This window comes from Daucus carota, chromosome 2 (genome assembly GCF_001625215.2).
Source record: "Daucus carota subsp. sativus chromosome 2, DH1 v3.0, whole genome shotgun sequence".
NCBI classification, from domain to species: domain Eukaryota; kingdom Viridiplantae; phylum Streptophyta; class Magnoliopsida; order Apiales; family Apiaceae; genus Daucus; species Daucus carota.
Window position 1 is genome coordinate 165,801 of NC_030382.2, and position 17,749 is coordinate 183,549.

Below are 17,749 nucleotides of genomic sequence, written 5' to 3' on the forward strand. Positions count from 1 at the left end.
GATTTCTCCAGAAAATATCAGACTCTGACTCTGATGAAGCACCTCCACCTCCTCCACCAGCAAAGAAGCAGAGAAAGAAAATCAAGCCAACCACAATCACTGATCTGACTGTTGAGAAACTTCAGTCAAAGAATCCAACACAGGCTTTGATCCCATTCTCTGACCAACCCTCTGGTGCAGAGCCTGTTATGATTGAACCTATCACTGCAATTCCACTTGACACTTTGGCAGCTGACACACAAATGTCAGAATCATTCTCTGAACACAATGATCAACCAACAATGACAATTGCAGCTGATACTTTTGTGTCAGAAATAGCTCCTGCTGTCCCCAATCAATCAGAAGATGCACAGATAGAGATGGTCTTGCAAATGATTCAGGATTCTCTGCTTCAACCTGAAGTTATTGTTGCAGCTCCTGCTCAGGAGATTCATGAAGCTGCAAACTCTGATGCAGCTACTGAAGCTCTGGAATCTCATACTCTGAGCCTCTTTGCTGATGATATTGATGATGATGGTGCAACAGAAGTCACATCCACTTCCATCCAGACACCTGGTCTTCACCTTGCATTCTCTGAGCCAGTCAGAGACATTACAACTGAAAGGGCTGATTCTCAAATTAAAGTACTATCACCTGTCAGAGAATCTTCTCCTATCAGAGCTCCCACAGCTCCAAGCTCTCCGCTTCCATTTTCTGTACCTGGCAGAAGAAAAGTCTGCAATTTAACTTATTATCAAAGGATGTGCAGAGCTACACCTCCTTCTCTTGAGGACAGACTCACTTCCATTGAGGCCACTCAAATGTCTATGCAGCATACTCTGACTGATTTGAGCTCCTCTGTAGCTCAGCTGGTTCAAACTCTTACCTCTGATAATGTCAAAAAGGGGGAGAAAGTGCTCAAAGACAAATGCAAAAATGACCAGTTATTAATAAACGAAAAGTCAGATGATGATGATGAAGAGGAAAAGAAGGAAGCTGCTAAGGAAGATGTAAATGAAGACAAATCCATTAAGCAGTTGGTACAGATCAGGAGCAATAAGGATGCAAACTCTGAGAGACCCAGAGAATCAAAACAGAAGAACAAGTCTATGGAACTGACTGTTATGTCTCAAGTTCAGAGCATAAGTAAAGCAGTCAGAGATTCAGATGTCATATCCAAAGAAATAGCTCTTGTAAATTCTGAGGTTGAAAAACAGAAAGAAGTTCAAATTTCTGGAACTGATAAGCTGATTAAAGCTGGAGACCCTGAGTCTCAGAAGTTCTGTCAAACTCTGAAGTTTAGAGGCAGAGAAACTACTCTTTTCTACAAATCTCCTTCCTTGCAAGCAATTGATGAAGCCATGGCAAGGAAAATATTTGAAAAGGAGAATCCAGGAGTTGATATAGAAGCTATCAGACTTGAGGAAGAAAGACTGGCTGCTGAGAAGAAGAAGATCAGCAAGACAAAGTCTGATGAGCAAAGACAGATTACTGATTCCTCTCAGAAACAGAAAATTCCAAAACAAAAGGGAATAGTAATCAGTGAAGTAAACTACACTGATATCAACAGACCAAGAACTAGATCTCAGACTCAATCTGAATCTGATGTAGCAGATAAAGGAAAGAAACCTGTTGATGGAGTTCCTTCAGCTCCTCCTGTGATAAAGAAGTCAATGATCAAGATAGCATCAGAGAATCCTTCTAAGAGGATGTTAGAGTTGAGCAGAAATGCAAATATAATCACTGATGTATCTGATCAAGCTATAGAAAGAGAAGCTGGGTTGATCAGAAGAAGAAAAGGTGAAAGCAAGCCAATATCTGATATAGCTTTAACCTCTGACAATGCTCAAGTTAAAGTTTCAGTTGAAAAAGAGAAAGTTGAAGACACTAAAGCCTCCTGGCTGAAAATAAACTCTGAGAAGATCCAAGATCAGAAGAAAAGGAGTCTCTATGGAAGCCTTGGTACAAGTCTGTACAAGGAAAGCTCAATGCTAACCAGAGTAAGAACTCATGGAACCAGAGGAAAGGAAGCCTATGATACAACTGGTCTAGGTCACAGGAAAGAGAAAATCCAAACAGGCTCAGCAACTACTTTCAGAGATCCTTATCCTCTGAATGAAAAGCTGGGAGATGCTGTCACACAGAAGGATCTAGACAAGGTTGAGTCGGTGCAGATTCTTATGGATACTCATGATGGCACAGGAGACAAGGAGAAAATTGCTATATTTTTGGAGTCTGGCAGAGTTTACAGAATCTCAGAAGCTGATCTTTTGCTGAAATCTCTGAGAGAGCTGGAACATTTTCACTACATGTTGGAGATCAAGAATGAAGCTACTCAGAGATGGTCTGATCTGATGAAGAGGACTATCAGTGAAAAGAGAAGATTTTATGGAGTAAAGTCTGATGAGGAATACATTCCACAAATAGCTCAAGATGATGGTGCTGAAATAAGCATGGAAAAGAATAGCTCTGTAATGGAGACTATTGCAAACACCAGAATCTTGGGTTATAACAATGAAGCAGACAGGCCTAGAGTCATTCAGTTGGGAGAAGCAATGAAGAGAAGCAAGGCTAATGCCTTGAGATCAGCTATATACCAGACAGGAGATGAAGATGAAGAATTAAAGACTGTCAAAGCTCAAATGATACAAACTCTGAAACAAATTGAAGAAGATCTGATTACCAAGTTTGTTAAGGAGAGCTATGGGTATAGACTGATTGGATAGTTAGTTCTGCTGTGATCTGTAAGTTGTAATTAGATCTGCCTATTCTGTAAGTGTTAATTTATTTATGCAGATTAATTACTTCATGCATTTGTCCTTGATTATTTTTGACATCATCAGTAAATATATAGAACTTGTTCATTCTGTCTAATGCACAAGTTGGGGGAGATTGTTACATATTTGATGATGTCACAGGTATATAACTTGTTTAGTGTGCAGAAGCAAATATCAGAGTTTAGCTGGAAATCAGAGTTTAACGACTGACAGCTGGATCAGAGTTTAAGCGATGATCAGAGTTTGCAGGCGGCTGATTTTCAGGAGCATATCTGACTAAGTAAGGAAGATAAAGATCAAGAGAGATTGTGCAGATCAGGACAGCAGAAGGATAGCTACTGATTAGATTATTTTAGGAAGCAGATAATTATAAATCAATCAGTAGATATCATGTAACTGTGTATATAAACACAGCTTAGGGTTTACTCTAGAGGAGTTATCAATTGAATATCATTCGTGTAACCTAGCAGCTCTTAGTGATAAGTTATAAATCACTAAGAGATTATTTGTAAGCTACTGTGATTTGTGAATAAGAGTTTAGTTGAATTATTCTCTTATACTGGTGTTTTGTTCTTGATTGTGTTCACTATATTATCTCATATAGTGAGTTTATTCGGCCTAACATATCCCCGTGCAGTTTCATTTGATATCTTCACATAAATGGGTTCCTATGGATATATGAATTTTGTCACGATCATATTTGGGCAATCGAGACTGAATCGGAGCAGATATAATGAAATTTGATTTTTTGACGAATTCTCAAAGGAATTTCATGAAAATTTCACCGGACAAATATTTTTGATATTTTCACATAAATGGGTCCCTATGGATATATAAATTTGGTCACGACCATATTTGGGGCAGTCGGGACTGAATCGTAGCTAATATAATGAAGTTCGAGTTTTTAACTAATTCTCAAAAGGGTTAGTACACGGGAATTTCTTGAAAATATCCCCGTGCAGTTTCATTTGATATCTTCACATAAATGGGTCCCTATGGATATATGAAATTGGTCACGACCATATTTGGGGCAGTCAAGACTGAATCGGAGCAGATATAATGTAGTTCGAGTTTTGACGAATTCTCAAAGAGATTAGTACACAGGAATTTCATGAAAATATCACCGGGCAGATATTTTTGATATTTTCACATAAATGAGTTCCTATCGACATATGAATTTTATCAAGACCATATTTGGGGCAATCGGGACTGAATCGGATCTGATATAATGAAGTTCGAGTTTTTGACGAATTCTCAAAGAGGTTAGTACACGGGAATTTCATGAAAATTTAATCGGGAAAGTTTCTTATGATATTACCACATAAATAGGTCCCTTTGGATATATGAATTTGGTCACGACCATATTTGGGGCAATCGGGACTGAATCGTAGCAGATATAATGAAGTTCGAGTTTTTAATGAATTCTCAAAGGGTACACGGGAATTTCATGAAAATTTCACCGGGAAGTTTCTTTTGATATTTCCACAGAAATAGGTCCATATGGATATATGAATTTGGTCACGACCATATTTGGGACAATCGGGACTGAATCGTAGCAGATATAATGAAGTTCGAGTTTTTGACGAATTCTCAAAAGGGTTAGTACACGGGAATTTCATGAAAATTTCACCGAGATGTTTCTTTTGATATTTCCACAAAAATTGGTCCCTATGGATATATGAATTTGGTCACGACCATATTTGGGGCAGTCGGGACTGAATCGTAGCAGATATAATGAAGTTCGAGATTTTGACGAAATCCCAAAGGGGTTAGTACACGGGAATTTCATGAAACTTTCACCGGGATGTTTCTTTTGATATTTTCACATAAATTGGTCCCTATGGATATATGAATTTGGTCACGACCATATTTGAGGCAGTCAGGACTGAATCGTAGCAGATATAATGAAGTTCGAGTTTTTGACGAATTCTCAAAGAGGTTAGTACACGGGAATTTCTTGAAAATATCCCCGGGCAGTTTCTTTTGATATCTTCACATAAATGGGTCCCTATGGATATATGAAATTGGTCACGACCATATTTGGGGCAGTCAGGACTGAATCGGAGCAGTTATAATGTAGTTCGAGTTTTGACGAATTCTCAAAAAGGTTAGTACATGGGAATTTCTTGAAAATATCACCGGGCAGATATTTTTGATATTTTCACATAAATGAGTTTCTATGAATATATAAATTTTTTCACGACCATATTTGGGGCAATCGGGACTGAATCGGAGCAGATATAATGAAGTTCGAGTTTTTGACGAATTCTCAAAGGGGTTAGTACACAGAAATTTCATGAAAATTTCACCAGACAGTTTTTTTGATATTTTCACATAAATGGGTCCCTATGGATATATTAATTTGGTCACGGCCATATTTGGGGCATTCGGGACTGAATCTGAGCAGATATAATGAAGTTCGATTTTTTGACGAATTCTCAAAGGGGTTAGTACACGGGAATTTCTTGAAAATATCTCCGGGCAGATTCTTTTGATATTTTCACATAAATGGGTTCCTATGGATATATGAATTTTGTCACGATCATATTTGGGCAATCGAGACTGAATCGGAGCAGATATAATGAAGTTTGATTTTTTGACGAATTCTCAAAGGAATTTCATGAAAATTTCACCGGGCAAATATTTTTGATATTTTCACATAAATGGGTCCCTATGGATATATAAATTTGGTCACGACCATATTTGGGGCAGTCGGGACTGAATCGTAGCTAATATAATGAAGTTCGAGTTTTTAACTAATTCTCAAAAGGGTTAGTACACGGGAATTTCTTGAAAATATCCCCGTGCAGTTTCATTTGATATCTTCACATAAATGGGTCCCTATGGATATATGAAATTGGTCACGACCATATTTGGGGCAGTCAAGACTGAATCGGAGCAGATATAATGTAGTTCGAGTTTTGACGAATTCTCAAAGAGGTTAGTACACAGGAATTTCATGAAAATATCACCGGGCAGATATTTTTGATATTTTCACATAAATGAGTTCCTATCGACATATGAATTTTATCAAGACCATATTTGGGGCAATCGGGACTGAATCGGATCTGATATAATGAAGTTCGAGTTTTTGACGAATTCTCAAAGGGGTTAGTACACGGGAATTTCATGAAAATTTCACCGGGAAAGTTTCTTATGATATTACCACATAAATAGGTCCCTTTGGATATATGAATTTGGTCACGACCATATTTGGGGCAATCGGGACTGAATCGTAGCAGATATAATGAAGTTCGAGTTTTTAATGAATTCTAAAAGGGTACACGGGAATTTCATGAAAATTTCACCGGGAAGTTTCTTTTGATATTTCCACAGAAATAGGTCTATATGGATATATGAATTTGGTCACGACCATATTTGGGGCAATCGGGACTGAATCGTAGCAGATATAATGAAGTTCGAGTTTTTGACGAATTCTCAAAAGGGTTAGTACACGGGAATTTCATGAAAATTTCACCGAGATGTTTCTTTTGATATTTCCACAAAAATTGGTCCTTATGGATATATGAATTTGGTCACGACCATATTTGGGGCAGTCGGGACTGAATCGTAGCAGATATAATGAAGGTCGAGTTTTTGACGAAATCTCAAAGGGGTTAGTACACGGGAATTTCTTGAAAATATCCCCGGGCAGTTTCTTTTGATATCTTCACATAAATGGGTCCCTATGGATATATGAAATTGGTCACGACCATATTTGGGGCAGTCAGGACTGAATCGGAGCAGTTATAATCACTACAAGAAATCTACTTTTTACCTACCAATAGATTACCCACCATTATATATTGGTAGGAATAAAGAGTTTTTACTTACCAATAGATAATAATAACTATTATTAGTAGGTAAAAGTAAGATTATTAAAATCTAAAATTCAAACATCAGTAACTATATGCTGACATGTCAAAACCAATCCTACTTGTAATTTTAAAGTATCAAATCATTATATTTTTTATTGTAGTTAAATATATTTTATAAACATATATATATTTATAAACACAATTACAACATTAATCATTAATCAATTAACAATCCCTAAATTACAACATTCATCGTTTGGAACCTTAGCCCCGGGTTCAACTTGGATTCTAGCGCGCAACTCTTCCGGGCATGAACTTGGTTAGTCTCCCTTCATATTCTTCCGATCAATTTCTTTCTTTCATATTGATCATGTATACATACATATAGATGATGAATCGCTCACTTCTCTGAAATTAGCTCTAATAAGATTAAAGTGCTATCTATGTGTTTGTTTAAATGGGTGACACAAACAAGATTCTGTAAACATAATTGAATTATATATACACACACATCATCTATTACTTCCAGATTGTGTTTCATTTTACTAGCATTGTGCGTATGGAGGATACTAGTTCCTGTTTTTTCGAGAAAAGGATACTAGTTCCTGTTATTAGCAACATATCGGGAAGTAAAGTTTTTCAAACCCAAACAAAAATTTTATTTATTTACTGAATATTGATTACAATCCCTAATTTTTTTATTTTTTTTGGGCTGACTGATTATCATTAATATTATCAGTATATGTAAGTTTATATTATATATTCTTATGTTAGTATTTTATTTTAAGTTTAATTATTGTTATTAAATTTTTTGTACTATTTTATCGATTTTTTAAATATTTTCAGTGGATAATTAAAATATATATTTTATTTATGACACAGGTTATACATTAAAACTATTTTTTTTTATTTGTTAAATATATTTATGTATTTAAAATTAATACTAAATATATTTATATAATTAAGAATAATTATTTAATTTTGCAGAGGGACTCCAAATTGTTGAGCCGGACCTAATAATTATCTAGGAAGCATCACTTGATTATATAAAGTTTGCTCTTGTATTCTTGCACTTGCACAAATGTCTGTCCCTGTACACAAAAGATCTGATGCTCATTAGATTTTTCCAGTGTCTGAGCCAAATGTCTTTTCAAATCTAACTTCAAAGTAATAGTAACAGCTAGCCTGAGAGATAACACATAATTGGGTCTTTCTAAGGTCTAAGTTAGATGTGTATTAATGTCTATCATGTACATAACTATATAATAGAAGGACAAAAAAAGATTGGATACAGAATTATTAAACAAACTTATCTGCAGATTCTTGTAAAGAATAAACATTTTATCATATTCTTAAACAAAAGCAGGAACAGAACATATCTAAAACTTTGCTTTCATGCCTAGGCTTAATACAAGGTACAAGGAACATATTAATTAAGATGTTTAACTCTATTATTAAAAAGAATGGCCAAGAAGTAGGTAGCACACATGAAAGCAATTACCAAGTAACATATTTTAAAAGAATACATAAAGATACCCTTATAAAATTTTAGGAACAATTAACAAAGTCGGTGTACTGCTAATATTCTTACCATTTGTACATCTGTGAAATCTATTCCTCCCGCTACATTAGCTTGTGTATCTTTATGATATACTCTTGTTCCAAAAGAAAATGCAGTTTTTTGATTTATAGTTAAGTGTTTACTATATTTATTCAAAAAAAAAAATAACTCATGCATATATATCTTTTGAGAAATTTTGCTAATGTCTTTAAAACTTTCAGGTTGGACATGGATCGTTCATGGATAAATATTCCAAATAAATTGTCAACGGAATACGCAAGTGGTATTGATGAATTTGTAAGTGTCGCAAGTCAGTGTATAGACTCTAAAGGTACAGTGCTATGTCCTTGTTCTCGATGTGTGAATAAGCAAAAACAAAATCTCAAAGTGATTAAGTTACACTTACTTACACATGGCTTTTTGAGAAGTTACAAGATTTGGTATCATCATGGTGAGCTTGGAGATGATATAGAAGGAGTAATCTTTAATACTCCAGATGAGCATGAAAAAGACCATCACGATGATTTGGCCGCAGGTCTTAGTGATGCCATCAATAGTAAGTATTTTGACATTGGTCCATCTAGTGATTTTGTTGATGATTCTTCGGTTAATGTGGGTGACAAATATGATGCTTTGTTTGAATCTCTTCACAAGCCTTTGTATGATAATTGTAAGGATTTTTCTGTCCTAAGTGCTGTGGTGAGGTTAATGAATATTAAAGTGGTTAATAAATTATCTGATAAAGCATTTGAGGATATTATAAAGTGTTTTAAAGAGATGTTGCCTGAGGGTAATAATTGTCCTGAAAATTATTACCAAACAAGAAAACTTCTTTGTGAAGTAGGTTTAGGATATGAGCAAATTGATGTATGCCGATATGATTGTGCCATATTTTATGGTGATAATTCAAGTGCTTTGTCATGTCCGGTGTGTCAATGTAGTCGTTACATACGAAATAAGATCCCACATAAACGACTTAGATGGTTCCCATTGAAGGCTCGACTTAAGCGTTTGTTTAGCTCTAAACATACTTCAAAAGACATGCGATGGCATCAAGAAGTTCGTAAAAATGAACCTGGTATATTGCGTCATCCTGCTGACGGGTTGGCTTGGAAGCATTTTGACAATACATACCCTGATTTTGCTGCAGATACTAGGAGTGTACGAATGGGATTGGCGTCAGATGGGTTCAACCCTTTTTCAAACTTGTCATCAACTTATAGTTTGTGGCCCGTGATATTAATTCCATATAACATGCCACCTTGGGCTTCCCCAAATGGTACCAACTATCTCATGTCTTTATTAATCCCAGGTCCAAAATCTCCAGGAAAAGATTATGATGTGTTCTTGGAGCCACTAATCAAAGAACTTAAAGAATTATGGGTCGGAATTGATGCATATGATTCATATGGGGGGTGTATGTTTAAACTTAGAGCAGTTGTATTATGGACAATTAGTGATTTTCCTGGTTATGCATATTTGTCTGGCTGGAGCACTGCGGGAAAATTAGCATGTCCAGTTTGTTTGCAAGATACAAGGTCTAGAAGAATAACTGACAAACAATGTTTTACAGGACATCGGTGTTATTTAAATGCTAACCATTCTTGGCGAAAGAGCAAAGAATATGATGGATCTACCGAGCTACGTGGTCCTCCAAGAACTTTTAGTGGTGAAGACATTTTAAAACAACTTGAGGAATTACCCGTACGTACACCCGGTAAGGCACCAAATAATTCCTTTAGAAAACGGAAACGTGGAGCCAATGAGTTTAATTGGAGTAAAAGAAGTGTTCTATTTGAATTGCCATATTGGTCAAAGCTCTTGCTCCGACACAATCTTGATGTAATGCACATAGAGAAGAATGTTTGTGATAATATTATAGGTACACTTTTAGATATTGAAGGTAAATCTAAAGACAATTTGAAAGCTCGTAAAGATTTACAAGACTTAAATATTCGTAAAGAGCTCTGGCTGAAGAACACTGCTGGTAATAAATTTGAAAAACCACACGCTAGTTATACTCTTACAAAAGAAGAGTGCAAAAGTTTTTGTCAATTTATTCAGAGTGTTAGATTACCAGATGGGTATGCTTCGAATATAAGTCGATGTGTTACGGATAATAATAAGCTCAAGGGAATGAAAACTCATGATTGTCATGTTCTACTCCATAAGATATTGCCGGTTGCGATACTACCTTATCTGACAAAGAACATCCGTGGTACACTGATTGAGTTATGTCAGTTTTTTCAAAAAATTTGTGCCAAAACTATACGAATCTCTGATATTGAAGAATTGAGGGAGGGGATCGTCATAATTTTATGCAAGTTGGAAAAAATATTTACCCCATCATTTTTCACAATAATGGTTCATCTCTGTGTTCACTTACCAGATCAAGTGTTGCAGGGTGGTCCTGTTAATTCAAGATGGATGTTTGAGACAGAACGACACATGGGTTTGTATAAGAGTTATGTAAGAAACATGGCACGACCAGATGGTTCAATCGCAGAAGCTGTTGTTGTCGATGAAGCTGTGAGTTTTCTGGCTAGATATGTTTCTAACATAGAAACAAGATACTCTAGACCTGAACGTAATTGGGATCTTCCTCTTCCAAATTATCAAATGGATATTTTTAAGTCTAATGTTCGTCCATTAGGAGCATCTTCTATAGAGTTGCTTGGAATTTGGAAGAATACCATTCAGTGGTATATATTAAACAATTCTGTAGATGACATCGAGGAATATCTCGAGTAAGTAAAATTCTTTTAACATTTTAGCAAATATATATATATATAACTTACTAATATATCATATATATTTTTTATACAGGGAACATAAAAGTATGTTGCAAGAAAGAGGGCTACAACATTCAGATATTGAAATTAAGCACAGAGAAGAATTCCCATTATGGTTTCGAAAGAAGGTGAAAGTCGATATTTTAATGATTGTTTAATTGAGTTGCGCAACATTTAATATTTCTTTTCTTATATAGGTGTCAAAAATGCAAGTGCAAAAATCAGCCGCTGTTAATGATGATTTGTACTCTTTGTCTCAAGGTCCACTGGAAAGATACAATAGTTACCAAGTTTGTATTGTTAATGGAGTTCGATTTCGTTGTAAAAAGTATGATGATACTCTTCGGACACAGTGTTCAGGAGTTTGCACAGGAGGTGATCATGATGGTGTTGACGTGGTATATTATGGGAACTTGATTGAGATTTTGGAGTTGTCATACCTATGTGATCGAAAAGTTTATCTATTCCGGTGCAAGTGGTATAACTCTAATCCCAAAGGTAAATCAATATGTATGGACAATAATCTCACATCTATAAATACAGCGACGAGTTGGTATTCTAATGACCCGTTCATATTGGCCACTCAAGCTCAACAAGTATTTTATTTGCTTGATATGAAGCGTCGTTCAGATTGGAGATTTGTTCAAAAAGTAAATCACAGATTTGTGTTTGAAATTCCTGAATTATCAGATGTGAAAAATGATCACCAGAATAATGATGTGTTTCAAGAAGAAGAATCTTGTCAATTACCACCTTTTAAACCAATTGAAGATTTAATTGAAAGCTCATCATTAGTTCGAATAGATGTTGCATCTGTGAGTCTTTCAAGTGAACTTGTTGGTGATCTGTTCACCAATAATGAAAAGCAAACTCCTTGTGAAGAAGATGATCTAGAAGCAACTGAGGTAAATGATGATTATGATGATGGAGAAATATTCTTTAATGATAATGAAGTACTCTGTTCCAGTGATGATGGGAGTGATGATGACAGTGAGGCAGCCTCTGAAACCGAATCAACTGCATGATGAAGCTTTATCGGAAGTCTTTAGAATTGTATCTTTAATCTGTTGTAAGTATAACTGTTTCATTCATGTTCCAATATTCTCATTATTCCCATATATTTAGCCTGGAGGCTTCCTTAAATTTATGTTTTATCTGTGCCTAATACATAACCTTTATTTTTTATTACTTGGCATTAATTTTTTGTACTATTTTCTACTGTATTTGCATTCTGATACTGAGATTATGTGGAATTTAAAAAATTCCAGAAAACTATCATGATTCTTATGTTCCCTGAATATTTTAGCTTAACTATGCTATTAATAGCATTATGTGCAATCTACAAGATTTTCAAATTCTTTAATCATGAAATGGCTATTTAGGTATTAAATGTTTTCGATATCTGTAAGTTATAGTCCATGAGTGTAGTTAAGGTACTGAGGATGTGTTCTATTTAGACTTTTAGATGTCTATTAATTTCATTCAGAGCTGAATTATAGATTTTCTGGTTGCTTTCCGATCTTTTGTTTAGTATGTAGCTGGTGACTTTTATTTATTGATTTTTTTTTTAAATCAGGCATTCTGGAGTGCACATGTTTTCAAGCTCTGGCACGGATGGATCACCTGAGTTCTGATTCCAGGTTTAGCATTGGTTGTGAAATGGGTGTGCGTAGATATATATACAATTGGAGCTTTTGTTGATGCCATTAAACTCTTCTGCATTTCCATGAACATCAAAGGCTTGAGTCTGGTGTTTACATTTATTTAGAAACATGGAGCCAGGGGATTGATCTTCTATAGCAAATTAGGTGGCTTTGGTTTTCAATTTTTTTTGGATTTTTTTGTTGTGTCAGAATTTTTAGTATGCCAGAAGCTTTCTGTTCAATGATCTTAAGGCGGTATATAATAATTATAAATATATTCGCTCATCATTAAGGTTATATAAAAATTTTGGATGATAATAAAAACTAAAATACTATCATTTTCAAATCCTTGCAAATTTAATACATTTTGATAAGATTTAAAAAAATACGTTTTGTAGTTAAAAGAAAATAGATGCAGTTATTTTTATACTACTTCTCACAAATTCAATCCAAAACAGCTTTGGGGAATAAGTGGAACTTCCGATTGTTTTGGATTCCAACACAATTTTCGAAAAAGGTGGAATAATTTTTGGTGTTAAATGTTACTTAATCGCATCTAGTTACAACTAGTTGCAAATAATTCCATATTGTTTCAGTTGGAAAATTGCCATTCAAAAAAAAATAATTAAAAAAAAGATTTTTCTAAGAAAAAACCCTTTTTTGCAAAAATCTAAAAAGTTAGTATATTTTCATAAAACTATTAAAATATAACAAATTTAACAAAAAATTTTAAAGTAATAATTTTAACTAGAAGAAAACTAATAATATATTATATGTAATATAGAAAAGGAAATTGTATAATATGTCCTAAATTAATAAATTCTTTTACTCTCATGTCCTCTTTTACCTATAATTTTTGGCAATATGTCCTATTAAACAATTTTCTCACTTAAATGTAATATTTAAGACTAACATACTCTTATATAATTATACACGATCATATTATCTTGTTAATTTCTCGTTTTATGTATTACTCCCTCCATCTCTTTTTATCTGTCCATTTTGGAAAAAGAAACACATACCAAGAAATAATTGATTGTATAAAAATTTTCATTAAATACCTCTAATTAATATCTTGAAAATGGTGGAATACCCCTACTTTATGTCTTGAAAACATGAATTCAACCAAGTTTTAAATGGAGATATATTTGAAAAACTATCATTAAATTAGTTTTGAAAGTATAAATAGACAGATAAATAGGGACAAATTTTTACTTCCAAAGTGGACAGATAAATACGGACGGAGGGAGTAGTAAATACATATTTTTATAAAGATGTACCGTCTAATATATATATTCTTTATTAAAAGTAATAGAAAATGAAAATATTAGATGTACGAAAATAGGTACAAAATAACATTTATCATATTTTTATGTATTATAATTTAAATTATAATGGACCCCTACATATACAATAATTTCTTAAATAATTTTTTTTTGTCACAATATCAATGTCACATCAAAGATAACAAATTTTGTATAAATATGGATACTTGTAGTATTATTTATTATAATTATTTATTTTAGTTTGTAAGGAAAATTTGTCCTGTTAGAATAAAAAATTATTAATGAGATATATTTCATATTAAAACTATTAATATGACATACAATAAAATCCCATGAATATGTTCGGGATCGAGAATTTTTATTCTATAAATGAGGTTATTCATTTATCGAGATTAAAAAATATATTATCTCTATTATGTCGAGACCGAAAAAAATTATTAATTTGATGATATTATTCGTTGATCAGTTATTATTCATTTATCAAGGTTCTACTGTATCTATAAATAAAGTTTAAATTTAGGATATGTGAGCAAAATACCCGAATAAAAAACTTAATATAATATTGAAAAATTAATTATCAGTATAAGATTTGATATACTAAAAATTGAGACCAAAATTGTACTGATTAAATTTTTTGATTTTGGCGCTCTGCATTCCCCCCAAAAATTTCTTTTTATTCTAAAAAGTTTATCGGATACATCTTTAACTGACCCATTTTCTTATAACTATCAAGATTATGACTCGTGAGAACTTAACCCACGTCTGATTCAAAAGTTTAATTCTCTTCCCCATCTTCGTCTAAAGCAAAGGGTACTACTTGCTTATCTACTAATCGGTAATCTCTCTGCTTTGGTTTTCTTTAATTGTTTGTATATATACTAGTCTATGCTTAATTCATATATATGGGAATCAATTGACAGTGGTTATGGGATTAGTAATATTGTATGCATAAGGTTACTAATACATGTGTTGCTGTCTATGTGCACCTGGCTGTTTGTCCTTGATATACATATTAAATAATTACCCTAGAAGGCTCAATTTATCTGTTGTTAAAAGTTATTAGAATAGGTACTGGTATGACTTGGAGTTTTTATTAAATTCAACCTAACCTAGAAGTTGTTCCTTCTTCATATAATATGCAAGTGCTTGTTTTGTTATGATCTAAATACTGTTAATCTCTTTACATAGGAGTGCATATCATGTCACCTGGATGCCGGACTACTCGCAGTACCAGAAAAATACCAGCAAAAGGCACAAATGGTCATACCAATGAGGCAAATGTCAATACTTACTCTGATTCTCAGCCTGTACAACCTAGTGTGAAGAATCCATTGGCTGCTGAAATTGATATTAATCCAGAATCTGGTAGTTTGTAATATACTTTGTATCTTTTTTATTGTTAGTTTACTTCACTAATTTATATCTGTATGTTTGTTGGAAATTTATGCAGATCGGAAAATTAACCCACGTAAAGCAACTCGTGGCATGGCCACTTCGAAAATTGCTAAGGCATCCGCAACAGGAAAGTTGTCAGTTGTTTTTGATGCTGATTGTCGCCAACCAATTTGTAATAATGCAGAGAGATTTAATAATGAAATCGGGTTTATTATTCGCAATCATGGCACATTTGGTTATAAAGATTGGAGACTAGTTCCTGAGGAGGTGAGAGCACCACTACGATGCTATCTTCAGGTACTTTTAGTTTTAACATTTTTATACTTATATGTCTGGCTTTTTTATGAGTTCATACTCTATTGTCTCTGCCATTTAGGTTGAGAACTAACCCATGAACATTTAACATTTTACTTCAGTAAGCAAAATATTTTCTAAAGCTCTGTAGAGCTTGAAACTCTTTCTCAGGCTTATATATATAATATTATGACTCTACCTTATCTGGGTCCTTGAGTTTTGTCACTGATCATCTATATAGAAATAATATTGTGGAGGGAAAAGTGTATGCTTATATGTTACCTGCTAAGTAAATATAAAATGGGAATCATTTTGTCATTAGAGATAGCATTGGTTTGTTTGTTTTAAAACATGATAGTACTACTACTTTGTTGTTTAACTTGTTGCCTGCTGTGCATCTTGTCAGTATACACATTTCTTTGTGTTTCTATTGTGTAGTTTAACAACTGATATTGCTAATAGTTAGTTAGTCGAAGGATATTCTTCCAAATTAATCACTCAGAATTCTAGTTATATATGCTGATTTTCTTAAGATGTCCAGTAACTCATGAGACAACTTAAATGCATTTACTTTCATTGATATGCCATACCCTGTTCCTACTACTTTTATTTTTTGGAGGGACCTCCATATAATATTATTAATTGGCAATCCTTTTTTTATCATTATGATGTTATATTGTAGGTCCTAAATGCTTATTGTTCTCACATGTACAGGAGAATTTCGACATTGACTTGCGAGATAAAACAACCAAGTTGTGCATCGATGAGCAGATGCGAAAAGCTTGGAAGGGGTACAAGTATAAGTTACATTCATATTTTAAACGCATTGGAGGTATAAAAAATGTTGAGATAGCGAAAAAGAAGAGATATCCAGACTTAAATGAGGATCAACAACAAGATTGGGAGACCTTATGTGATCAATGGTGTTCAGAAAAGTTTCAGGTGCCATAATTTTTTTTATTTAGCCAAGTTCTATTACTTTCTTGATATTAATTGATTTATGGTATTTGTTCAGGAAAGAGCAAATAAGAATATTGAAAATCGATCCAAAAGACAATGGGAGTCTAAAAATGGATCAGTATCTACCCCAAGACATCATATTCGACGTGGGATGGCATTAGATTCTTTGTCCGGACATATTGAAACATGGCGCCTAAAGCATCGAGATGAAAATGGATGGACTGGGCCTAATCTTCAGAAATTATATGTGAGTAATGGATATATATTTTGTAGACATCTTAGTATTATATTTATTTTGCTTCAATATACTTATATAACTAATGTGTCATCAGGATCAGATGATATCTTTAAGGGAAGTTTATTCTCTTGAGGAATTGTCGGATAAAGAAATTATGGAAGCAGTACTTGGTCGTCATTCGGTATATTTGCGAGGATGGGGACGGAGTAGTAAAACTAATAATGAAGGTCATCAAACTACAACCGAGTCTACCCAACCAAGTTACCAGGAGTTAGTTGAACAGCTTAATGATGCCAATAATCGTCTCGATGAAGTTGTTTCCGTATTACGTCAAAACAATCTCATGCTGCAACCAAAGACATCTTCAACTAAAGATTCAGATGTTAATTCTGAAAATTTAGAGTGATTTACTTTCTGATTGTTGGAATTATAAACCTTTTTTACTCTTTAGTACTTTAGCTTTTCTTTAAGCTATACATATTAAAATAATTATGTAATTTTTGATTGTTTATTTGATTAAAATTTTATTCTCGAATTATACAAAAGAATACTTATATATTAATATATAAGAAATTAAGGTGCCATGTGTCATATTTGTACAATACATGAGGCATATATTAGAGGTGCCAAGTGGCATTACAGCAATACACCAAATGGCAAGACAGGGAGGTGCCATGTGGCAACACAGAGAAGCACCATGTGGCACATTAAAAAGATGCCACGTGGCGCATCAACGCAACGCCATGTGGCTTGTCCACAAGGTTCCACTTGGACATGCCACGTTGGTGACACGTGGATGACGCCACATAAGCTAGTGACACGTCATTTAATTATTAATTAATAGAGTGGGGCCCACACAATAAATTACCTACCAATATTTGATGTGTAGGTAAAGAGTCTTTCTCCACCATCTTTTACCCACCAATCTTTACCAATAATATATTGGTAGGTAATTCTCTTTAACCACTAATATTGTACTTTTACCTACATTTTCAAATGGTGGGTA

The 17,749-nt window shown here is 33.8% G+C and overlaps 1 protein-coding gene across 1 annotated transcript; it reads left to right on the plus strand.

Annotated features, from left to right (window-relative positions):
• Nucleotides 1-14,577: 14,577 nt before the first annotated feature.
• LOC108203730 (uncharacterized) lies at nucleotides 14,578-17,327 on the plus strand. The gene is made up of 6 exons (XM_064088524.1): nucleotides 14,578-14,691; nucleotides 15,045-15,221; nucleotides 15,307-15,548; nucleotides 16,260-16,487; nucleotides 16,561-16,752; nucleotides 16,838-17,327. The coding sequence occupies exons 2-6, from the start codon at nucleotides 15,056-15,058 to the stop codon at nucleotides 17,147-17,149; spliced, it is 1,140 nt and encodes a 379-aa protein (XP_063944594.1). The 5' UTR covers nucleotides 14,578-14,691; nucleotides 15,045-15,055; the 3' UTR covers nucleotides 17,150-17,327.
• Nucleotides 17,328-17,749: the final 422 nt, after the last annotated feature.